Raw genomic sequence first — 25,913 nt, forward strand, 5'->3', positions numbered from 1 at the left:
GTCGTCGTCAACATTAAAAAAGGTAGGGGGTAATAATGTTCAAACCCCCTCAAACATGAAATATGTTGAAAATGACACAGTACCGGTATGGTACCGGGCTGCACCATGAGTCAATCATCACAATCTTGATGGTCCAGTTTCTTCTCCGTTCTGGTCGCATGATTTTCGCTCGAGGGAAAGAAAGAAAAATCATATTCCATAACGATCGTAACCTAGTGATTGTTTTATAATAAGTGTTTCTCTTCTTTTAATGTGCTTAAATGTGCGCTCCCCTTTCAAAATGTAATTAAAAGAAGATTTGGCACAAAATTCTGCTTGCCTTGCGGGTGCGGGTTGATTTGTTGGTTGTATGATGTGCCAAGCTTTATTTAAAAAAAATCGCAAATCAGTGGATGTTTGAATGGAATTAGATTTCAACCCTCTTTAGATCACGTTCCACCCTGGTGAGTTGAGTACTGTTCATGGTGATGGGAGATAACTCTTCCCATTGCTCGGTTTTGTTTGGGTTCAGTGGCCAAGCGTGAAATTCTGCGATAAGAATGCGTGCATTGCTGGTACAGTACTGTAGGTGATGGTGATTAACATTGCTGTGAATTCAAACCTCAGCAGTGAAGAAGAAAAAATTCTACAACATATTTAGAAACATAAAATCTATTTTACAAAAAAAAAAAACCTTTCTCTATGTCTCCATTGGAGATGCTAGAGGAGGGAAAACCCCGAACACATCTAGATGACAGCTTTGAAGAACCATCACGGCACGACAGGTTGACAGCCGGTCATCGTATAGAAGAGATCGGTAGTTCTTACGAACTTCATAGTTGAAATGGGTTTCCTCTTTCTTCGGCCACCGCACGGAACGCAGTAAAATCATGGATTTTATTACAGAAAACAACAGTTTTTATTCCGTCGATCGTCAGAAGCCCTGCATGTGTGCCTTTGCCTAGCCGAAACTTTCGATGCGTGCCACCGGCATTGTGCTGGGCCGATTTTATTACCCGTTTCGATTTAAATAGAAATTGCCTGCCTGCTTGCCTTACCAGCAGGAAGAATGTTCTTTTCCACCGCCATGTCGCAACACGATCGAAAGTGCGCACGTGCGCACGAAGAAAATTCCCCGAATTCCGACCGATCGGCTCAACCCCTTTTTGGGGGGAGGTATGGGCTTACTATCGGTTAAGATTCGGGTTTTTTATGTACTACGAATGGGTTTGATGAAATCAATCGCCAGAACTCACTCACGCTGAAGGATCGATTTGGGTTGATCGTTTGGATATTCTATTAGCTAATAGTCCAATACCGCTCGCGGGACCACCTGCCCAGCGTAGGGTCGGGCGTACACCCTCCCAACGGTTCGGGGGGTGTGTGTGATGGATGCCGCATTCCGATGGCCCACTCTTGGTGTTGTTCGCCCACCGCGCGGGATAGGGGGGCTAAAATTAATAAGTTTATCGATTTTTTATCGATCACCCGGATCGCTCGGTGACCAGCCAACGATGTACGTTAGCCGCGATGCAATGTTTATCGGGCGATTGGGTGAAAGATGAGAAAACGTGTTGGGTGAAAATTTTGATACCGACGATTACCGCTGCTTTCGTGATGAAGGTTTTGCGATCGGTCCCTTTGACGATCGTTTAATTATTGATTGACTCGCGCATATTTTTCATGGCAAATTTTCAACTCTACGCACTAAACTGTTTTTGGAATGCATGAACAAAAATGGAACCAAAAAAAACTTAAAAAAAAAGAAAATGTTAAGAATAGCAATGTGGCGGATCTAATATTAAATACAGTACACACTGGTGTTGGCTGGAATTGCCGCGTTTAATCCACATTTCGTACAAGAAGAATTAAAAAAAAAATTACAACTACAAACAATGGTACATCCACTGTTGTACCGTCCGGATCTTTAGCCTTCACAACTGTTATTGCTGCAATAAGAATTACGTATCTTCACAAACATCCGCTCGTGCACTAGGCGCGAAAGCAACCATGCGGCATAAGCTCGGTACGTGGTGGAAGAATGTATTGGACGGTGAGAATAAAACGTACTAGGAAATTAAGCAAAAGTTCGTCCAACCATACTACCCTGGCTGTTTATGAATTAAACATAAAACACACCACCCCGACACCAAGTGCAAACGGGTTTACCACAGCAGACACAATAGAGTTCCCCCTTTTCTAACCCGCACCATCAAGCCTTCCACGTCCGTTCGTGTTCTGACCCAGCGCGCAAATCTTCAATAATTTCTCTTTACTTTATGAGTTTGCCAAGCGAAGCAGTACGATGTGGTTGCAGTTATGTTGCAGAAAAAAAGAGTATCTCTGATGTGTGCTCCCCAGAGAGAAGGAGAGAGAGTTAAACAAACAAAACAGTGGGGACTTAAAACAATGTCAATGTTCAATACACCTGTAAGAGTGATCGCTACAGAGAGAGTCCCTATTCCCCGTCTTAGATGACTTCAGCTAAGGAAGATCTTAAAATCCCAACCCCAAACTTTAAACCATGGTAGGGTTGACGGTCGTATGCGAGTACCGTGCCCACAAAGGCATAACGCACCTGCAGGTGCTCCCGGGTTCGTCGCTTACAGTCGTTCGTAAGTAGACGAAACGAAAAGAGTAGGGCGCATACATTTTGTCCGCATGAAGGTGCACTTTCCACGCCACTGGTCAGTGTGTTGGGGTTCGTTGGCCGTATGGTTTTGTAATTGGTTTTTCCCTTATGCGGGCACCAGCGAGACAGCCCGCTCGGGGAAGAATGTAGAAGAAGATCACCGTAGCCCTCGTGTGTCCTCGTTGTCTCAAACTTCTCTCTCCCCATTCTGTCCAAGTTTCCGGTGTGCTACGGTGCGGGACATCCTGTGTCGTAGCGTAAAATGATCACCTTATGCGCTGGTCGTCTTCCAAAAATCACGTAAAGTTCGAGCGCACGAGTCATTAATTGTTGCTCCACCGGGGTTTTGATGCCTCCCACCCCACACACCACATCTTGCGGGTTCTTTCTTTCCCTGGATGGATCTCTCTTGATGGCTTCTTCCGTTGGCAAATTCATGCAAGCGGAAGAAACACTTCTAGCGATTCACCGAACTGTATCCACCCTCAAACCTGGCGATCTTCAGTATGTTTGGTGGGTCACGATATAATCGCCACGACAAAGACATCATCACGGTGTTCTGGTGCTGGTAATGGGGAGGGTAGTAGCTCCGGGTTTGATTAATATTCCATACATCACCGGGATGTAACACAGTGGTGTGCCCCCTTTTTTGTGGGGGTGGGGGATGGAAGAGAGCATAGAAAAGATCACACGACGCATAGTTCGTCTCGCTCGGTATGAGAATATCAGTGTGTTGTATGTATTTTTGCGTGTGTTAGGTTTTTGTTTTAATGTTTCGTTGATTCCCTCCCCAAACTGTCCCCATTAGAGGGTCGTTTTGCGTTTTCCATTTGTTGCCTTCTATATTGCTACCCTCTTTACGCTCGCTTGAAACACACGCTGCACTCTTCTCGTTAGGATAGAGGAGTTTGCCAGCATTTTTTGTGTGAGCGATGCTGCTATGCTACGGTGCTTGTTATTGTTTTTAATTACATACATACGATCGTGCATCGGAACTAGCAAAACGCATTGGTGCGTACCTGGCCGCCTGCTAGACTAGATGGGTATGTGTGTAGGAGCGAGAGCCTTTTTATTATGTGTCCATCTAGGAGAAGGAGAAAAACAAACATCGTTTGAGCGGCGCAGGAAAGTTTGCGCTTTTTGCAGTACAATCGGCTGCCGTGCGAGTGTGATGGATAGTGATGCAAAGGGAACGACGGATGGAAAAGGGATGAGAAGGGAGGGATGGGGTGGAGGGAGGGAGGGAGGAAATCAGTGCGCCATGGTGCGGTACGGGAGTAGCAGTAGGCCCTTGAGGCTAGTGTAGCAGCAGTGTTGACCGGCTGAGTTGCGTGAAGATGGTCGTCGGTTGTCGAGTGGGTTGATAGCCATTTGTTAATTTAATACCACCGGGGCTGACATCATCATGCAGGACTTCGAGCACGGGGAAGATTTCGGTTCATTTTGCTAGTGATTTGTGGTGATAATGTTAGTACGTGCTGGGTAGTTAGTGAATAGAGAATAAAAACAAAAATGTGATTTTTCTTTAAAATAAATAAATAAAATACGTCTACATTAATAGCGTGCACGGAACGATCAGTGATTTGTTACAAAAACCTTTGTGAATCAATCAGATGTTATTCCGTGATAAAAACTTTCAACATTTAGCGTTTTAAAATATATCGACTATCTTTTGTTACGATTAACTATCTAATTTTGTTTGCTTCCTTCCCATACCGGCAGTGGCAAGCTCCAGGGCATTGCAAACCCGGCATGGAAAGTAACTGCTCGTGGGTACGATTTATGAAATTAGATTAATTAGTGTCGGCTTCAGTAAGCGCCGGTCGGTTAGAGCGCGTGCTTGACAAGTATCCGTCCGCGGTACAGGCAGCGTGAAAGTTTTTGCTCACGTACCCCGGGTGTTGCTTTTTTTTCTCTCTCCTGCTTTGTAGTACTTTACGGTCTTGCTTTCATTAATTTCCTCCCCATTGCTTCGACGTCGTGAAAATGAGTGCGTGACCGGTTTGTGTTGGTGGTGCATGTACGGCTAGTCGGCATGGCTGATGAGAAATGAAGTACGGTATACAAAACAAAAATTCCATCCCCGTTTCAATCGACCCTAGGATAAACGGAGGAACGTTGTACGGTGTGCAATGCAATAGAATGATCGCTTGTTAAGTGCTGGATAGAGTGAAGGTAAAAGAAAGTTTGTTTTTATTACGGAAGAATATTTCATAAAGTGCTCGGAAGTAGTGTGACAGTGGTGGGCGAAATGTTTTCAAGGTTGTGCAAAAACACAATCTTCCCAACGGGACTAGCTCAAACATCAACAGGACCGGCTTCAACTACTAACAACAATACAGAAAGATCGGGTAAGTTGTGATGAGAAAGATTTACGGGAATTATGGGGATGTTTTGTATTTTTTACAGGGTTTTCAAGTTCATGTTTTGAGGAAATATATATTTTAAAAATAAATTGGAATGTTTCGAAATAGGAATTCTATCCATTCCTGATTAAAGCGCTCTCGATTCACAATTTTATAGCGCCTGCAGTGTGTCAGATGAGAAAGCTTGGAATAAAACCGATTTTTGCTTTCTTCAAATCTCTTCAAATTAAGAAGAATTCCAAACCTTCCTCGATGCATTCTAGTTCAACACGAACAGTATCCAGAAATGCGCCTGACGGGACAAATCCCGTGAACTTGAAAACTCTTTAACTGCGTCGAACTTACAGGCGAAGACAAAAGCATAACCGGAAAGCAGTTTTACTATTGTTATTAAGTATTTTGTTGTTTCCCCGTTTTTCATTCTCGTTTATAATACCGGTTTGAAGTGCATTGACGTAATTTTGATGCTATTTTGTGATGGATGCCTATTATCTCGCCGCCCATTTTCGAACAACTACATCCATTTATCAGTGATTTTGTAGATGATCGTATCATCCCGTTTTGGTTCAGAACGATCCGTCTGGTTTGGTTGGACCGGTGGAAACATTCTAAGCTATTACCTTGCAGTAGAACGGCTAGATTCACTCCAGACGGTATTGCAGTTTTCGCCGTGCGTCAAAGTTTTCGAGAGAGACCTATCATAACATCAGTCATCTGGTGTCCGTGCCTTTGGTGCAGTCGTACATCAGCGCCTTCAGTTTAGCCTTTGCATTTTTCCTTTGCTTCTCCCGTGAGCTTCACCGTTCAATTCTCGATCCCACTAAGAGCAGTTAACCAGAAGAACCGATCGGGCGGACGATGAGCAATGGAATGAAGCGGGCGGCACCCTCTTAACGATGAAATCGTGATTGATTTTTGTCGGAACGAAGTAAAAGCGGCTACCCGTACCCATCTTCTACCCAAACTGGTTGAGCAGCTGGTAGGGTATGAAGCAGGATCAAAAGGCCTATGGTTAAGGATTTCTGTGGCTGTGCGTTGGGAACAGAACACTAGCCTTAGAACGTAACGTGATCAGTCCCAGTGGAGATGGACTACTATTTCGGGCATAAATCTCTTGCCTTGGCGTTGCTGAAGGAGAGAACATTAACAATCATGGCAATGATGATGATGATGACGACGGTTTGTCTTCTCACCATATCCAGTTTCTCTCGCAGACGGTGATGATGATGCTAACAATGATGGCAGTCGTGAGCTCGTGTGGATTCCACGCGGCAAAATACGGTTTCAGGCAAATATCCTCACTTGAGGTACTCTCATATTACCTTCATCGTTCCGTTCTCCACAGCAACGAAAAAAAAACAACACTTCCTAAACGAGGAAACGAAAGGCACCAGAACAGAACGTAATCGGAATGGGCCATGAAATGGGGCACGGTTTGTGGTGAAATTATAACATAATCGTACACTCGCGATCATAACGCGAACTGTGGTGAAGAATTTCAAAAAAAAAAAAAAACCAACGCGATCTTCGACTAGGAATTTTACCCGGCGATCACCGGAGGGAGCATAAATTTTTATGCGAATTGCACATACACACACACACACACACACACGGGCAAACATTCCTCTCCCGGAGCACATTCCCATTTGGTGCGGCATTAGACTGAACCGAACGCATGGATGCGACTGGATTTACGAGCCCACGAGGTTCAACTGTACGGACCAGACCGGGCTAGTTGAAGGCTCTGGAAAGGATGGCATAAATCGTGGGAGTGCTACAAGGTGCTGCCAGCACTGGTGATGGTCATGGAGCAAGCCCGTTCCACCAACACACTTGTGGCCATGTGTGTTGATGGCAAACGGGCAGGCTTCTAGTTTCATTACATTATTTGCCGCTTGCTGTTCCACAGTTTTCCACAAGAAATAGCTAGCGGCAGGGTTGTCGATCATCGTTCTTGGCTAGTTCGCGCTAATAAGCGTTCTCCCTTTTGGTGGTTGAAATGCATCCTGGCAGGGGCAACTTCTGGTGCAGCTTCACCGGTACGGGATGCTTCCGAGTGCAACTAGAACAAGATTAATTGTTTCCTACTCGTCGTCACACCGCATACTGCAGTGCGGTTAGTGGGCAACCTTTGTTAAATTGAGGTCTCTGGAGGACAAATCGTTCGGGGTCATTTGGAATGCGTTTATCGTGCGGCTAGTTAACCTAGATTTGAAATAAATTTTACAAAGTATGGAAGCCTATTTTTTAACGCTTCGACACCGTTACAGAAAATATGGACATGGATAAGGATCTTGGGAATTGGATCTTCTTTCTCTGTAAAATTAAGCTACATCAGATTTATACCAAACTTTCTTCAAATATTGGGCTTTTAACTTTATTTGACTTAAAATGTTTCTTTTGGAAAAGAAACACTTTTTGGTTTAGTACTAATAAATGAAGGAAAGTAGATTTGGAAAAATTTAAGTCTATCAATTGAAAGAAGTTCGAGAAATTTTGGATATGGATTTACAAAGCTTTTTGAGAAAATGTATTTGAATATCGAGAATTTGCGCTTTTACATGGACATGAGCTAACTTTCAGGACTTCAAGGAATTGCCTACACATTGAAGATCTTTTAATCAGATTTTCTTTGAAGTTTCAAGAAAGTTGTCTATTCCTGATATTTCTGAGAGCTGATTGTATGTATATCTCCATTGAAAGCAACAAGAATTTCATTAAAAACTATTGAAACGCTTCTTAACTATTATAAACATCACAGACCGGTAAATAATTCTGGATCCGGTTTTCCAAAGCTTGAAGATCTTTTAATCAAATTTTCTTTGAAGTTTCAAGAAAGTTGTCTATTCCAGATATATCTGAGAGCTGTTCGTATATCTCCACTGAAAGCAACAAGAATTTCATTAAAAACTATTGAAACGCTTCTTAACTACTGTAAACATCACAAGACCGGTAAATATTTACCATTACCCTTCAGAAGATTGTTGACCTCAATCAATGCGAAGCCGTGTACTATCTTAAACGTTGAGTGAAATATTTTCATTAGCGAGCCCGCGCTCGTGCACTTGGTGCGCGGGGGTTAAAAATTTGACATTTAACTAACAACATCATCATAATCTCGTAATTGCTACCGCAATTATTCGTTAACAGTGTTTTTCGTATTTCCACCGTTCGAGAGGTGCGAGCAAAACCTTGCCCGATCGACCACAGTCCGGACGGACCGGACCGATCCATAACGAACCGCACGGATAATTGCGTTCATGGTTTTGGCGAGCGAAATTATGGTTGGTAGCAAACAAACCACGAAAGAAAAGCGAATAGAAATTAAACCACCCAACCAACAGATCGATCTATTGCGTGCGTGCTGTGTACGGCCAGTGGTGAACAGAGAGATACACAGGTGCATACTGGGAACGTTTTGTGGTTGAGATACACGGCCGTTGGTGCATTTGTTTGTTCTCGCGTGCCTTCCTGTGCAGGGTGTTCATGGTTTACTTCTATTTTCTTCTTCATTTACTGATATCGAGGTTTTGTAGGAGGTTACGGATTGGATGAAGATCTCAGCATGTACCAAGGAACGGTCCCTGTCTCACGGGCAGTTACTTGTTGTCGTGCCAGAAGCTTAACTCACCCTCGGCATGCGCAGCCATTTCCAACGGCTAGAATTATGTTTTGCTACGGGTGGTTGAGTAAATTGAAGATTATAGAGAGTTTAAATTAAACCATACTGCATCTGTACAACAACGAGCCGGGGCTTTGCTGCTCGTTATGAGAAAGGAGAGATTTCAATGCTGGTGATTCAATCCGGTTGAAGTTAGCAAATGCTTGGAGGGGTAAAATGATAAAGACAAGTGTTTTTGCTTTATTCAGACAGCATTACTTATCTTATAATGCAATTTAAGACTTATTTATTAACACTAGAACTACCAAGCGTTTTAAGCGTTTTTTGTTTGTGGTTAATTTTTAAACAATTTCGAAGAGTTAGAGTATATTTTATTGTTTATTGCAGATCGTACTATAGAATATATATGTGAAACTCATGTTTGAACTACCTAAGAATTGTTTAACCCTAAAAAATTATGTGATGAAAATGAAGCGTTCCAGTCAAAATGATTGGTCCGGTAGTTCTAGTGTTAAGAAAATATTTATAACGTACTTAACACTAGAACTACCAGAATAGTCATTTTGACTGGAACGCTTCATTTTTGTCACATTATTTTTTGTGGTTAAATAATCCTATGGTAGTTGAGACATGAATTTTACATATACATTCTATAGTAAAATCTTCAATAAATAATAAAACATAACTCAACTCTTCGAAATTGTTTAGAAATTAACCACGATCGAAAAACGCTTAAAACGCTTAGTAGTGCTAGTGTTAATAGCTGTTCCGAAGACTTTGTTTTGTATCGTTTTAAATGCAAGGTTATATCTGATAATTCTAATTAATTCGAATGCATTTAAAGGCTTAAACTTTTTCTTCATTTTGTTAGCAATGAATGGATCACACGGGATCTCACATGGGATCAGTGCCGTATGCTGGAAGCGATCGTACAGAACGTAAAATAATGAACTTCGATGCAGCGCTGGTGCATTATGGTGCGTTGCGTTTTCTTTACCCAGCACATGTGTGTAGTATATGCGTGCTGAACATGAAATAACATATAATCATAATTCACCATTGCGCCCATCATCATCTTCGTCATCATCGTCGTTGTGGGCCGCCCTTTTGGCCAACATTACGGAACATGTGGCAATGTACGTGAAAATGGGGGAAAGTTTAAAAAAATAACTTTTTGGCGGTGGATTAAGAAGGGAATTTCGCCGCCCAACGCACTCTCATACCCTTACCATGGTACCATTTAATTTTTGCAATGCATCATCGCAACCGGACAGCCTGGTGGCTAGAATGTGCAATGTCGGCAAATGGACACGATTTGGGAGGAGAGTGCGTTTTTTGTTGTTACTGTTGCTGTTATTAATGCGAAATGCGTGGGGGTGGGGAGCCCCTACCGAGAAGTAACGCGAATCAAGAGCAGGAAACATAACGATACGTTTAGCTCCTCCAAAAAAAAACCGTTCAACATATACGGGAGGGTAATAATAATTACATGATGCAGAAAATTGGCAAGGAAAGAATGTGGAATGGCAAAAAAAAAACAACGAGGTCAGAACAGACTGTGGCGGGAAACGGATTGTGTGCATGTGGATCCATCGTGTCATACTGTACCATCGCGTCCATGACGTTTTTGGGGTTGCATAGGTGCAGAATAAAAAAAAAGCTTTCGGTTCGGTTCACCCCAATCGTTCAACAAAGCGGAGCAAGAACAGTAAAGTTCTGGCTAGCATAAAGTTACCAAAGGAAAAAGTGAACCGATTTTATGGCAATGCTGCTGGGTGTTTAAGACATTTAGGACCTCATACGGTCCCGTTTTTTCCCCATCCTTTTGGGTCCTGCTGATCACCGGCAAATTTGCAGCTCGGCGACCGTATTTCGCTTCGTTCTGCTTGGGGTTTACGTTGTTTTTTGTAGTGAAATTTTTCAAAGTTTTTGCACAAATTTCTAAAGGCGTAAAGGTAAAGATTTGATCGAAGCGCATTATCGTTTCGAAGCAAGAACCGCCAAAAGATGAACCGACTGGGTGTTTTATTTTTTTTTGGTTTTTTGAAACATTCTCCAGACACCCGGGTGTACTACTACCCGAAAGGCGCGGATTTTTCATCTCGCGATTCCGTGTGTTGGTCGAAAGCCATAAATAATCTTTTTTCGGTGGTTGTTTTGCTTTGTTTTACTCGATGCGATTAACCGGACGCTTAACAGGAAAAGAATTTGGGGAAGTAAATGAGGAGAACGGAATTGCAGTTTTGCTGTGGCAGTGTGGAAATTGTGCAGGCACCGGGGGGGGATGGGGGGGGGGGAGGTAATTGCAAGTATGGCCGTTTAATTTTATTTCGTTTCATTTTAATTTTCACCTTTACCCCATCAACGGTTTCGGTTGATAGAGCATCGTACGGATAAGGATAAAAAGAAGCACCACCGCCACAGTGTAATGCATCATAGCGGGATCAAAGGCATAAAAGCTGTTCACGATCGATCCGATTTCGATGGGTCAATTTGTGCAGTTTGGGTTTTTTGTTGTGGAACATCTTGTTTTTTTTTTCAATGGCAACAGGGGGAAAAAAGGTATACGTCAACGGTGACGAAAGGTGTTGGCCAAGAGTAGAATCAGCAGAAGAGTGTAGATGATCGAGCGGTGACTGGCAAGCGTTCTCGAAGTTTTGGCAAACGACCTCAGAAATATTGGAAAGGTATCGTCCGAAATGCATCGATCAAGCGCACACACGCCGGATTGCGAGTTTACTAGCCAGTTCGAAGGTCAGACCCGTTTTAAATTCCAACCTCCTTAATGCGTAGGTGATCGCAAATCACCATCTTCGATATGCGAGATCACAAGTTCCAAGATCGATTGGACGTGGAGCAGACTGGAAAGGATCGAACCAAACCAGACAACGGACGAACCCATGCCACGAAGATCGTAATGATCCGGTAATTTACGTCGCAAAAAAAAATACGAAGAATTGCTGTTTGCTGTTTCCTGTCCCGCAGCACCCTTTATCACGGTTGACGGGTGCATTTCCGTGACGTGATGTGATACATCCAGGTCGACGAAAAGCGTTACCAACGAAAAAAAGAAAAAAGAAAAACTTTCGGGTTTCGGCCGTGATGGAACGCGTACCGAATTTTATTGCACTTTCGAAGTGATAGCAGCGAAAAAAAACTCCCCAAAAATCACATCGTTACAGAGAAAGGAACCATAAAATGCATCATCCGTTGTCCGTTTGGCCACCAGATGGCAGATTGATCGTGTGCGAGTAGGGATTTCTTGCTTTCCGGACACCTCCGAACAGTTCGGGGGTGGCAAATATGCATCCCATTGCTTCATGTTGATTTTTTCTTTGCCTCCTTTTGCTTTGTTGCTGCAAGTAATGAGATTAAAATAAAACCATAATCCGATCCGGGACCTCCTTTCGTACCGTTGAACGTTACGACGCGCGGTAGGAAAACAATGCACGCCTGCGTACCACATCGTAACGGCTAACGGCTAAGGGCATGCCAGGGCCTAGTTGCAACCCGGCACTTCTGAATTTAATTTAAATTTATTTTTATTATTCATTTACCACATTTATCGCTTTCTGCTTCCGTCACGGAAGGGAATGTGTTTTTCGGGATGCGGCATTCGTCAAGACAAGAGAAAGAGACAAGACAAGACAAGAGAAGAAAAAAAAACTATCGTTTAAGCAACATTTTGTCGAGGATGTGTTCAAAAGTTTATCTTTCTTGTTCTGATGCGAGCATAAAACTTGAAGCCTTGCCGGTGTTGTGTCCGGTTTTTTTTCTTCGATCCAGCGTAGACCTGGGTAGACCGATTATCAACCGATATCGGAGAAGATTTCTCCCGTGCAACGACGAATCCGTGCATTCGATTGTGCTTTTATGTGGCAAATAAAAAGTGATCAAAAACGGTTGAAAGCAAAGAAAACAAAACACAAAAAAATGAGCGAAAAACATGGCACAACGCGCCACATTGCTGGGGTCAGTTTTTGGGGATCGGTGCTTACTGTTGGTGCGATGTTTTGATGCTCCGTTGCTGTCCCTCCCCCGTTGTTTGTTGCTTTGTTTAACACCGTGCGAGGGTGTGGAGTTCTTTTTTTTTGCTTTGCCGAATGGCGCATCTCCCGTGACAGCCAGGGGACGATATCAATTTATTGGTGATTTTTTTATTACCATTCATAAAAAAACAAATACGGATCGATTCTTCCGATGTGGCAAGAAAAGTTTAAGCTTTTAGCTTAAGGAAACAGATAAAAGTGAAGTTAAAACACATTTCGATTTTTGGGGCTTTTTCAATGTGACATTAAAACTGAGATGTTCGGAAACCAATGTCGGCAAGGTAGCGGTATCCGAATAATTTATAGATAATATTTCTTCAACTGTTTGCGATTATTTATTCATCTGCTTTGTGCAAGTTTGTTTTCTTAAGTAAGTAATTTACATTTTGGGATTGTTGTTTTGTTTTGATTTCACTCACTAAATCATGAATTAAAGCGTTAAAAAACAGATAGTTTCACTTCGTTCTATTTACATCAGAGTTGTGCAACAATTTACACACACACATCTGCTACAATGTTACAATCATGGCGAACTTTAGTTTGGCAAGATCATCGCGGTGTAATTTGCCTGCCAACATCGTTTATCCGGCACCGTATTGCTTAACGGATTGCATCGCATTAACGTTTTAACTTCGATCGTGGTTACATTTAGAGGTTGCACGCGATCGATGTGTGCAGCTAGGAAAACGGAACGGAAAATTGGAAGAAAAATGCACATTCCATTGCGCTCGACAAGGTAATAGATAGAAAAGGCCGCTGCCGCTAAACCGTACTGAAACTGCATACATGCTCAACAAAAGGCTCTCTTGTTATTTTTTTTATCTCGAACAGTTTAAGCTGCTGTGATATGGTGACGTGTTTTGTGCGATCAATCTTTTTGGGACGGCTGCATTAATAAGAAGGGCAAATGATAATACGTTGCGCGCCAACCCGTTACTGTGGCTACCAGTATTACTATTCCAAAATCTTTAAGATCCGACGTAAAAGAGTTGATTATATGTGTGTCGGAATCGAAGTTTTTCGGCTTACCGGTTGTGTGTGCGGTTTTTCTTCCTTTCCCTTCCTACGTTCTTCTACCGGCAGGTTAGCCGCTTGGTTGGGCGTTGAAATCCATTGCCACCGTGCCTGGCGACGGATCAGTCCCGCAGCATCATTATCATCCACGACACGTCTTCCCGTGTGCCACCCGTTTATTCCTTCACCTTGCCGTTTCACAGCACCAAAAGCTCTCCCCTTTTTCCCTGTACCGAGTTCAAACGAAGGTTTTGCCCCTTTTTTGGACGGTTCGGAAATTATGCAAAACGGTTGCAAAACGAGCGTACCGTTGTTTTTTCTCGCTGGATGCTGCACGGGATGGTTTTGCTGAAACTGTCACGAAACGAACCCGTCGCCGAGGAGGGAACACCAACAACAGAAGAAAGAAAAAAAAACATGGATAGACTGACGTGTCGGTACGACGAAGACGACGCCTCGCAACCATGTCTCCCGGATGGACCACGACCTTTTGCCGTCTTGCTTTGGCTGGTGCGTTGCTTACAATGTCTACAAAAAGGGAATCTTCCCCGTTTTGGGGTGAGTATTGGCGAACAAGGGGAAAGGATTGAGGGTTTCGGTTGGTGGAAGAAGAACCACAACTCTGCACGATGTTATGCGGGTGATTGCAGTGGTTGGAAGGGTTGCGCGTCGCCGGCTAGAATGGGCACGGGACATGGCACCCTCCGATTGCCCTTCGCTTCAGGTTTTCCGGTATCATTTGCGGGGGCTCGTTCGTAAGTGCCATTTGCAGATATGTGATGCGGATTCAGATCATCATTACCGTCGGATGGAGACCGTCAAATAGGAGAAGGAAAGATGGGAGTACCATACAGCAAAACAAAAAAACAAAAAAAGAAGCAAAACTCCCCAGAAGGTCGTGCGGTCAATTCGTGTTATCTTCCGGGCGGCGGGAATTGCTTGTCCCTGGAGTGGGCCCTAATTTTTTGTTTACTGCAAACGTTGAGAATTCTGCCAGTCCTTCAGCCAGTCGGTTCGGCTGTGGGAAGTGGCCGGTTGTTGCAGTTCCAGATTTGTTGTAGCAGCGGCTTCCCTTCTAAAGCTGCATGTTGTGTGGTTGTGCATTTGCGCCATCCTGTATACACGATTGTGGCAGATCGTTGACGTTTTGAGCTTTACGGGTACGGGTTCTGGTATGGTTTGATGGTGGTGGAGTGTCCTGGCCTGAAGCGGGCGTACACCGTAGGGAGAACCTGACGGCATCACTGGACGAAAAGGATGCACTGCCTTGCGTTTGCTTGCCAGTCAGATTACTGGACTGATGTTGCTGCTGCTGCTGCTGATGATGATGATGACCGGCTGCCACGGCCAAAGTCACGCATATCACGATCGAGCTATTAAATTCGATAGAGTGTATAATATTTTCCCCGGTTTCCCGGTTTGCGAGATGGTTTGCTGTTCCCGTTCGTAATCTCGCTATCGCTATCGCCTTGGCCGTTGGTTGTGGACATACTCAGCATGCACGCAGAGCACCGCCTGTCAGCTGGGTCGGTAGATTTCCGTGTAGTGCGCGTTTACATGGGGGGGCTGGGGGTGGTTATATTCGGAGCCCCTTGTTTTGAGGCGTACGAGATGTGCGATCGCTTGACCACAAACCGTTGACCATCACATGAGGCCCGAGGTTCGATCGATGGGAGCGATGATCACTGTTGGCAAACATGCAGCGAATTCATAAAGATCGTTCGGGTTGGATGATGCACGGAACTGGCAAAGTTGGAGGAAAGAAAAGTACCGAAAAGAACATTTACTGCATCGAAATGGGACGATCCAAACGCAGATTTCTGTGCTAAAGGTATACAATAAACCAAAAATTCTAAAAATCCTTGAACGTAGTACAGATTTAATGACTATTTAATTTTTTTTAATAATTATACCACTATATGCTTCATGCAAACGTAAAAAAACATATTTTAACAGATCACTTATGATACTTATCGCACGTTTTAAAACAAGCGAAATAAAGCGATCGCAAAGAAAAGCGCTGCGAGCACTAATGCCCTCCAGGGACTTTCATGCGAAAAATTCATGCGAAAAAAACGTGATTCTGTAGGTCGCAGTGTGGAATGCACAAAATTGGAATGTGAAAAACTCGTTTCAAGATATATCGTTTTTTGCGTTAAAATACACTGCATTAGTGTAATGAGAAATGTTTAGAACGAGCCGTGGGAACGAAAAGATTGAGAGTTTTGAAAACAGATGGATAAGTTATTTTTTAATAATTCAATTTCCACTTTTGCTGCACACGGACGATCGGTACAAAAAGTTCAAAAGGGTATCACGAATGTATGACTCACGATAATAATTCCATCTGAGAATCTGTGCTGGTTCATCTTGGCCGTAGATAAATAATCATAAAACCGGCAACCACCAAATCATGTGCGGTAAATGCCCGGTAAAGGAATTTAATTTTATTGATTTAATTATAGCTTAGACAAGCGAGAACTTGTGTGCTATGGGCTGGAATGGACCAATGTATGCGAAAATGTTTAATTTGTGTGTTGTTTCTCTTGTTTTTTTTTGTGCTTCAACAACACTTTCGCAGGCAGTTTATTGTGCGTTGAGTTGTAAGGATCGTAAACTAATAAAAACACAAATATGTTTTTTCTTTCCTTCTTTGGGGTTTTTCTACCATACGGTAGCAACAAGTTGAGAAAACAATATTAGTCAAATAGGCAGAAGGAAAAGGGTTTCCAGCAACGAACGAGTCATCGTACCGGATATCATAATCGCTGGATTGCTAGTCAAGGGACTCTTTTTTGGGGAAGCAAATGAACCACCGTACGAGACGTGTAGATGGATGTGGCAACTTCCATGCCCAGAATAGCCCACACGATAATGGTGTATCGATGGCACGGTCCTAATGGTTGATTAAATTATTATGATTATTGTGATAATCCGTTTCCCGCACTAATACTGGAAGCGTTTAGTCGAAACTATCATCCCGTACACGCCGTAGTGTTTCATCGTATCGTTTTCTTGTCGGTTTTTTTTAGTTTTTAGTTGAGAACAAAGATTCTTTCGTCACATTCCTAGAGCAGCGGGTGGTTTTTACTTTCGAGCGATATTACCGCATTGACTTTAGCTGGATTACAGGCGAAGAGGGTGAGTGGCATTCCACCCAAAGAGTGAACAGAGAAGATTGGAGAACCGAAAAAAAAAGAATTTGCCCTGTCACGGACGATCATCAATCGATCGAAACGATGGATCGGTTGTAACAGATCGAACGAACATTAGTGGTCGTCGGTAGGGATAAGAAAATTAAGAACAAATGGATGCGATAGCGATAGCGAAACGGTGGAAGTTAATTTTAGGTGATCCAAGGCGACAAGCCACAAGATTAGCTTCTGCTTCTTTTGACACACAGACACACACACACACACATACAAGAGCGCACGCGTGGACGAAATAAAAAAGTAAAGCAAAGCGACGCAAAGTTCCGATCGCGATACAAAAACGCAGTGAAATGATGGCGCGAAACGAAACGATTTGTTTATGACGCAATCGAAACTCGCACGGTTTTTTAAAGCCAAAAGCGAGAACCGCTTTGCATTTGGGGAGGCTGGCTGGAGAACTGGCGGAGAAAAAAAAAGCAGCAGCGAACGAAGGTGGGAAAAGGATTACCTTGCGCATGGGGATTAAAGTCAACGGTTTGAAGAACCCGGTCTGGGATGCTGGTCCGGAGTGTCAGTGTCAAAGGCCTCGAAAAACGTTTTATTTTCGTTCGCTGTGAAAAGTCGTCTGAAAGTGACAGTGGTATAGAGCTTTGTGCGGGGAAGAAGTGTGGAAACATTTGTAATGGGTGGGGGCGTTTTTTTTCTCTGTCTGGAATGCGTGAAGTCCCACACGAAAGTGCGAGGGAAACCTTTCGGGGTAGCAGTTAAATATAAATTTATAATCATACGTAAATAATTCTTACAGCAAATCAGCAAACTTAATTTAAAAATTCTACGATAAACATCAAATTTAATTTGAGAAATATTTTCTAATTTTCACAGCTTCGGACATTGTCCCGCACTCGGTTTTAAGTATGTGGGAATGGTTGTGCTGTTGGGGTAAAATAAGAAAATAGTTCCCAAGTGTAAATCATTACAAGCAAATCAGATACGATCAGTAACAACACCCGATATCGATCTCTGAACTGGCTGCACAGGTTTTTTTTTGTTTTGTTGCGCCAGCATCGGAATGTCCATCGGGATGATGTAATGCGAGCGTGCGTTATGTGTGTGTGTGGTTCACTCTTAGTGCATCTGTCACACACTGCCGTAGAGATCGATCAGTCGAATGCTCCATGCAAGCCGCGGCTATTGCATCGCTTTGCCTCAACTGTCTGCAACGGTAGTCGCGCGATCTTATGCTACAATTAATTACGTTTAAATTAAGCAACGAATAAATTAATTGACGGCCGATTCACACTGGTGATGGGAGACACACGACGCGTGGCAAACGACAGCACGCAACGATGCGATTGCAAACAAGCTGATGGTAACGGGCTCGGGTATACGGGAAAAGTCAGAAAAACCCCTTACTGCCACAAATGGGAAAATGTAGCCTTCTTCGCCAACGCAACGCGCCCTTGGCATCTCGTTGCTTGCCATGTTTCTGTCGTTGCGTTCCTTTTACCGCTGCTGTCTCGGTGCGGTAGCGTTGAAAGGCGGAAAACATGTGTCAAACGACAATGGTCAATGGTAGCGGTTTTTGCGCGATCGTACTATGAACGGGTGAACCAACAGTCCAACATGATTTAGTTTATCGTTCGCCCGGAATCTCGACACTTGACTGCAAAACCATCGCGCAGCCATGCCCTGGCGTTGCATCTTCAGGAGGAACCACTTGAATGTTGCTTCTTTTTTTTTTTCGCTCACCAACCGTTCGATTAAGATTTGTTTCCTTGTTTCCTGTATGTTCCTGTACAAAACACCTTTCAGCAGTGGAGGGGGCGAACACAAAAAAACAACAACAACATCTTCTAAACAGATACATCATTTCACGTACGTCCGCGTGCGTGGACTTAGGGGACCGTTTCCATTGCAAGACGCTAGCGATTGATATAATTTATGGAGTTTATTTGAACAAGGCAGAAAAATGTCAGAAATGTTGTTGATCTGCTCCATTCATGGCAGCGGAGCGATCGATCAAACGGTTGCACATGAATGCAGAAACAACGAGCGCTTTGCGCGACGCGTAAATTATAACGATGTTGCTCGATATGTGGATACAGCAAAATCGAAAGACTTGACCAACAAGTGACGAACCCCCCGATCGTACATCGCGTAAACGGTACAGATAAATTACCACGTTAGTCGCTGCGAATGATCATTGGGATGGGAAGAAGGGGGTGGGAAGGGATGTAGGAGGGTTGGGAAAGGGGGTCATGAAGGGCTAGGAAATGGTACTGAGATATTGCTTCTCATTTTCATTTTTTTTTCTCAACATAAGAAGAAATAGAAGAACACTAATGAGAAATAAGCAGGAGAGGGTTTTCTCAGAAAGACGCCCAGTGATGATCGGGGTGATGATGGGTGTAAAACAAATCAACATTCGTCACTTGAAAACCTCTCGAGCCTCATCCGCTGGATGGTTCTATCTTAATCATCCAGGAATTAAGATCCTCTGCAAACAAAACAAATGGGCACGTGTTATCGCCAGGTATGTTTATGTTACGCATACCATATGTATGTACGCGTAGAGCTGAAAATGGAAGCAAATCTAAATAAATTCACCACCATAACTAGTGTGTAATTTGGCGCGTTTGGGTCCGTTTGGAATATCAACCTGCGCATTTCTTTGCTCCAGGCAGAGCGCTCTTTTAGAGCGTTACTGTCAAACAGCGGATCGTTCTCGATCCGATCGATCGTGAATGCTCCGTTTTTTTGTTGTTGTCTTGTAGCCCGAGATTTATCAGTATGCCTTTTGGATCGCACCTGGCGCAACTGGTGAAAACATCTCCACCAAAAAACAAGCAAACTGGTCAAAAGCTGAAGGCCACAGCAGAAATATTCGAACGCGAAGCGCGAACCCGCGAACGATGAAGCGTCCGCTCGGCAGGGAAGAAGTAGCGGTGAAGAACCAAAATCTAATCTCATCAGAATTGGATGAGCAAGCACAAAAAAAACAGACAGTGGAACCGAAGTAAAAGAGCTTCACCAAAAAAAAAAAAAACGGGAGTGGAAATTGTGGAGGCTGTGTGTTGAGATTGTTTTCGGGTTTTTGTTGTTCATTTCGATTTTCTAGTAGCCCTGGCAGAATTCGAAGATAGGGAGAGAATTCGTTTCTTTTTTTTGTTTGGATTTCGTAGCAGGTCGCTTTCTTTCTTACAGAATAAACGCCTGCAGACGATCGGTGAACGATCCACGGATTAAGAAGGGTACACCAAGGGCTAGGTGTGGAAGGATCGGATTTAATCTTTTGTTTTACCCATTGAGGCTCTCTCTCTCTCTTTTGCTCTCTCGCTCATTCTCTTTCCCTAATGTTGCAGGTTTCTTTCTTAGCAGGTTCGTTCTACCTACCGGGATTTCTTTTCAATCTTTTATGCTGTACCGGTGTTGACATGAAATGCGACAGATCGACTGACGTAGATATAGCTCGTATTGCTTTTGTTATGCTGTGCCTCTATCTTAGGTTAGGATTTGTTGTTCTTTTTTGTTGCTGTTGCTGCTCGACCTCGAGTCTGTTGAATTCGGTAACAGGTGAATTCTGGTTGTTAACGAACTAAATGTACTAACGGGGAATTGTGTGTTTGTTGTTTTTTTACGCGAGCTAAAGAACACAATTGTTCCGTTTTGTGCAGCGCTGAGTTCGTGTAATAATTTTGCCCATATAATGCTTTTCTTTTAAACTATTTTATTCTAGCCCATTATCTGGTACTTTTGAGCGTTCTAGTGCGAATCAGCACTCTTTTTTTGTTTTCGGTGGTCCATGTACCTGTCGCTTGGCTGGTGCTTATGTTGACAGCATAACGCGATGCTCTTGAAAATCTCTCTTACGCTCGTCTGCTCAACCGACTAATCAACCGTTTTCTCCTGCGAATACTACGGTCGGTACGATGTATGTTACGTCGGTCGTGCATCACCAATCGGCCGCAAGAGAATTGAGAGCAAGCATCTGTTTTTTCTTCTCTCGTGTCGCGCAACAGCATCGCAGCATCGGTTGGTTGGCGAGATAATGGCGAAGCATAAACCGCTCGTCTACAAGCCCGATGAGAGCGTGCGCCGGCTGTTCGCCGTACTCCGCGGAGCCAGCCGAGATGACGGAGAGATCAAAATGGAACGAAACAAAAACTCCATGTAATCGGATACATCCATAGGCGGGCAGGCCGGAACGTGCGACCCGTGTACCGCGACGTCGTCATCGTCAATCGGTGCGACCGGTGTGCGTCGGGCAGATCAGTTGAAAAGAAGCCCAACCCGAAGTCAGTTTGTAGCAAAGCGCTGTTGCGGGTGGATTGGCTGTACGGATCGGTATCCGGCTGGCGTGTTTTTAGCGCTCATCGCGAAAACAAAAAAAAACAATACACACACACATTGCATTTCGAACGTGTTCCGGTAGTGCTGGTGCATATCGTGTCCGTGTTTTAACTGTTAGCTGTGTTTTGATCGTGCGATCAGTTTATTTGCTATCGAGTTCGTATCTTATCCAGCGTTTAAGTCTTTAGGAAAAAAACAGAATGTTTTAACGTTGTATGGATTAACAAGAAAATTGAACATTCAGAGACTGTTTGTATGAGATCGAAAGTGTGTGTGTGTGTGTGTACAAGGAAAAAAAATGGCTAAGAAATTGTTTGAATAATTTCCATAAACCGAACCAAGGGAACAAAACAGACACATTAATTTTCAAATACATCCCCCCCCGGGTCCGTATCTTTTTGGTACACGAATGTAAAAAAAAGGGATACCACAAATTCTTTCCCCTCGGCACGAGTGTGGCTCTTTTGTGCCAAACAAAAATACGCGGGCAACCGAGCATTCTTAGAAGACCTTGACGCTCAGAAAGGCTCGAGGCTAGGAAGCCTTACGTCGAAGTCGCCTCCGAAAAGGAATTTCTGCCCGGTTCGAGGATCGCAGCCGGGCCATATCTCGTCGCCAATTGGTTCGTCGCCCGCTTACCGAAAGGCACTGATTTTTGACGGCGGGATGTGCTAGCACCGTCCCCATCGTCCATTCGTCGTCGTCATTCAGCGGGTTGCGGTTAGCGGTGAACAGAAAAAAAACCACTACCACATTAGAAGGAATAGAATAGGCGGCCATCCGGACCCAGTCGCCGGTGTGCAGCCGATGGAAACCGAAAGGTGGCACTGGGTGTGGAAGAACATTCTTCATCTTTAAACGAGCGGTTCTCGGGGCCCGTTCGAGTCGTTCGTCGAATTGGTCAAGCTCTGGTGTGTGCGCGCGCGCGCGCACACTCAAAAATCCAATCGGATCAATCGGATTGATTGAGAGCATAATGGAGTAGTGAAAATTAAACGTCTCCCAAACCCATCCGAAGTAAGTGGGATATAGAAAATAGAACAGAAAGAACCAAAAACAAAAAAAAACAATAGAAAGCCAAGAGTCGTCCAACACAGCTGGGCTTGAAAATAAAACCAATCAGTGCACTGCGAAAAGAAGCGTAAAATCCGTGAAATTGAAAATTAAACCCAAACTCACCCCCCCCTTTGATCCTGATGTGATCGTTATCGTGCGTTCTCAAACCCCGAACCGGAGCACAACTGCGAAACAAACAAAAAAATAAGGCAGAGGAATCACCCTTTAGGAACAATTCATTGGAATGCATTTTGGGGTGTACGAAAGTGCAAAAAAAGCAACAAGCTAAACTACGCCCGGAAAATGACAAAGTGTCGCGCGCGCAGAAACGAATGCTCGGAATGAATGAAATCGTACGAGCGGATGCCTCGAGGGCGCACTCGAGCTGAATAGTGCCGACGACATGGTTGAAATTGTTCGTTCGAATTGGTTTTTTCTTTCTACACTGACCTGCGATTGTTGCATCGTTCCGTTTGACGTTTTATACATACTTTGTGGCTGATTGCATTGGACAGGTGAAGAAGATATTACCAGTGCTGTCCATGTTCACAATGATGGTGGCAAAGATGTGTCGTGATCGATAATTGAAGTATGTCGTTAGCAGTCAGTTGTGTGTGTTTTTTTTCAGTGTGATGTGGCTGTAACTGTTCAGAGTGAAGCAGAGTGAACAGAAGGGAAACAATTTTGTGGAAGTTTTTTATCTACACCATCTGTTTTGAAGGACGGCCAGTATTTTGTTTTTGTTTTGGTGTGTTTTTTTTCACTCCCACAAGGATTCATACTCTGGTAAGGAAGTAGTACTTGAGATAAAAGATAAAAATATTTTTGCTCATTCCTGACATTCGGGTTTGGTGCTCCGATTAAGTTTAAAGTCTTTAAATGAGACTAATGAGTCAATTAAAAATAAACAAAAACAGAACGCTTGTGAGATTAGGTAATGAATTATCTTGTCACATTTAATTCGAGTCGTTTATCGCAACAAAACCATTGAAAAAGGTAAATCAAACCCACGCTTTTGTGATTGTTTTTTAACCCGCTATCAAGCTACGATGAAAACAATGTGCAAACAAACAAAACTCCATTTCAGAAAAGCCATTGCAAAGCAGAACTGTGGTTATTTATTTTTTAAATCAAACCCTGCGCTTGTTACGCTTTGTTAAGGCTTGTCGATAGATACACATTTTTGCACCCATGTCTTGTTATGGATAATAGGAGCAGTAGAATATTTTAGCAAAAAAACCCATAAATAAAAATCTAACGGTGGTTAATAAGCTCTAACAATGGTGTTCAGAATATGCTAGTCGCAATGTTGAAGTAGTGAAGAAATTAATGGAAATGAGATTCGTCTAGATGCTGTCAGCAGAACGTTAAACAAGACATTTGGTCTATTAGGGGCGAGGGTGGCAAAATTAAAACCGGCAAAAATACACAACATCACCGACCACCGGTTGCGCAAAACCCAAAACCCACATTCGATGGTGAAAATGGAGATTTACGGAATTAAAAGTGAATTGACTTAACGCTTGGTGCCGAATGTTGAAATGAAAGGCACTGGGGATGAGGTTCCAGCAAACGGTTCGTTTCATTTTTCATGAGGAATGACCAAACCATGGAGATCGGTGGCAGTGAACCGAAGCAGAAACCATACACTCCCCCTTTTCGTACAATGCCTCCTTTTGGTTGGACTTTTCCGGACGGACGACTACGTCAACGTGCAAACGTGTGTCTAAATGGTATCGGAGAAAGAGGACTCTTCATTGTGAAGAAAGAAGCTGTTTTGTTTTACTGCTACTGTAATAATCTTACAACCCAGATTGCGAGAACTCGCGCGATGGGAAACGAAGGATGATTGTGTAATGTCTGCTCAATGGCAAGAGCTAGAACTGGGTAGAGAACTAACAGGTAAACTAGGAATGGTAAACTAACGTATCGATGCTGAAGCTAAGGGTGGGTCAATCTGATCTATCGTAGGAGATCCGTAGAAACGATCGTTATCGGTTGATGTAGTTTGGTGATTTATTAAATTCTTCAATATTTCACTGATCAAAGATGAGTTAAAAATGCAAATCGCCGGTCGTTTCTGCCTCAAACCAATTGAATTGAAGACTTTTACTTGACTGACCAAAGATGAGTTAAAAATGAAAATCGCCGATCGTTCCTGTCTCAAACCAATTGAATTGAAGACTTTATTAAAATATACTTTTCTTTTGGAAACATCACTTTAAAAAAATTATATACCTTGCTGAATAATGAAGGGAAACTTAATTTCCTTCTTAAACTTAAACTTTTACTTTTGTTTTATCGCCATCTTTGCGGTTAAATGAGTTACAAACGCTAAGTACTATCATTCCAAAGCGCTAGAGGCAATTAACGGCAGAGTAGAGAAAACTGCCACCAAAAGCTTTTCATTTGACATTACGTAGCATTCATTGCAGGTAACATTTTCACATCAACGTTCAAACCGATATGCAAGCAGTTTGTGTGTTTGCTAAGCAGCATTAACATTAAATCAACGCTCCGCCGTTCAACGCAGTGTGACAACTCTTTCACAAATTAGCTTTGCAGTTAATTAGGCTCAGTGGTCAAAACACCTGGAATTAACGACGAATTGTCAAACGCCGGCGAAAGGGAAACTTGTTTTTTCGGGGGCAACGTGAAAAAGAACCAAATTGTACAGCCACAAAAAAACACACACACACACAAAGCTTACAAAGCAAAGCAAGTTTTGGGGCCAGTTTTCCCACTGGCAGATGAGACTAGTGGGACTTCAGTATTGCTTTCGCTTTTATTTACAAATCATTCACTCTGTTGGGTTCTGCATCTGCAAAAAAGGCCCGAGAGTTCGAACGATGTTTTGCATGGTCGGGCGGTCGGTAGATGAGGCATGGAACACGGTGTCTGTGTGTCCATTAGCGGTCGACCAAAATAAAAAAAAACCCCCCGAAGAAGATGAAAATGCGCGCGATCATCGAAAGCACGGTCAGAATTCGACGCACCGACGCCTTCCGACAGACTCAAAACGCCCAAAAAGCGTAATTCGAAAGAACGAGAATGGGTACGAAAGGTACGAAAGATCGTTCCGGACGATATACGGACGATGTACGAGAAATGTGGCGCGTTCCGCCTTTCTGACATGGAAGAAAGGGAAGAAATATTTTAAAGCGGCACGCGAATTTCACATATTTCTTCGGTTGTGTCTGGATACGTAACCGGGGCTGGGCGTAACCGGGCCTTCCCCCGGCTTGGAGGAAGATTCCTGAACTCCTCACCCGTACGAGTTGGTGGAGCTCCGAGCGGAAAACGGAATGCACCGGAATGGTTGCGGCTGTAAGGGTGTTTAGGTTTCGCCAAAGCACACGGCCGGCCTTAGTCGACGAGTGTCGCTAATCTGCGCATCTTCTGTGCCCGAGGCCGCGAACTATGCGCGATATGCGTTTTGTGAGCGGGTGTTTTAGGTGAATTTATTTCATTTTGTGGTGTCCTCGCGCGCGCGCCTTTTATTTTACTGGATTATCTAATTTCCTTGTTGCGAATAGCCGCCGGGATGTTTGTTGGAAGGTGGTTTAGTTGTGGCGTGCGGGTTTTAGGTTACTTTTTACGCCACATCGTTCGTGGCGGTCAAGCAAGGAGCAACACTAACGTGTCGTCTTCGGTGTACAGTTTTACAAAGCTGCGAAAAAGGTTTCGCCAATG

At 43.5% G+C, this 25,913-nt stretch overlaps 1 protein-coding gene across 1 annotated transcript in view; it reads left to right on the top strand.

Moving 5' to 3' along the window:
• Positions 1 to 3,864: 3,864 nt before the first annotated feature.
• The window catches only part of LOC125772323 (uncharacterized), a 31,465-nt gene continuing 9,416 nt past the window's right edge, over positions 3,865 to 25,913 (top strand). The window contains exon 1 of the mRNA XM_049443896.1: positions 3,865 to 4,962. Coding sequence (XP_049299853.1) covers positions 4,863 to 4,962 — 100 coding nt within the window. The 5' untranslated portion in view covers positions 3,865 to 4,862. The remainder of the gene's footprint in view (positions 4,963 to 25,913) is intronic.

This window comes from Anopheles funestus, chromosome 3RL (assembly GCF_943734845.2).
Source record: "Anopheles funestus chromosome 3RL, idAnoFuneDA-416_04, whole genome shotgun sequence".
In the NCBI taxonomy this organism is placed as follows: Eukaryota; Metazoa; Arthropoda; class Insecta; order Diptera; family Culicidae; genus Anopheles; species Anopheles funestus.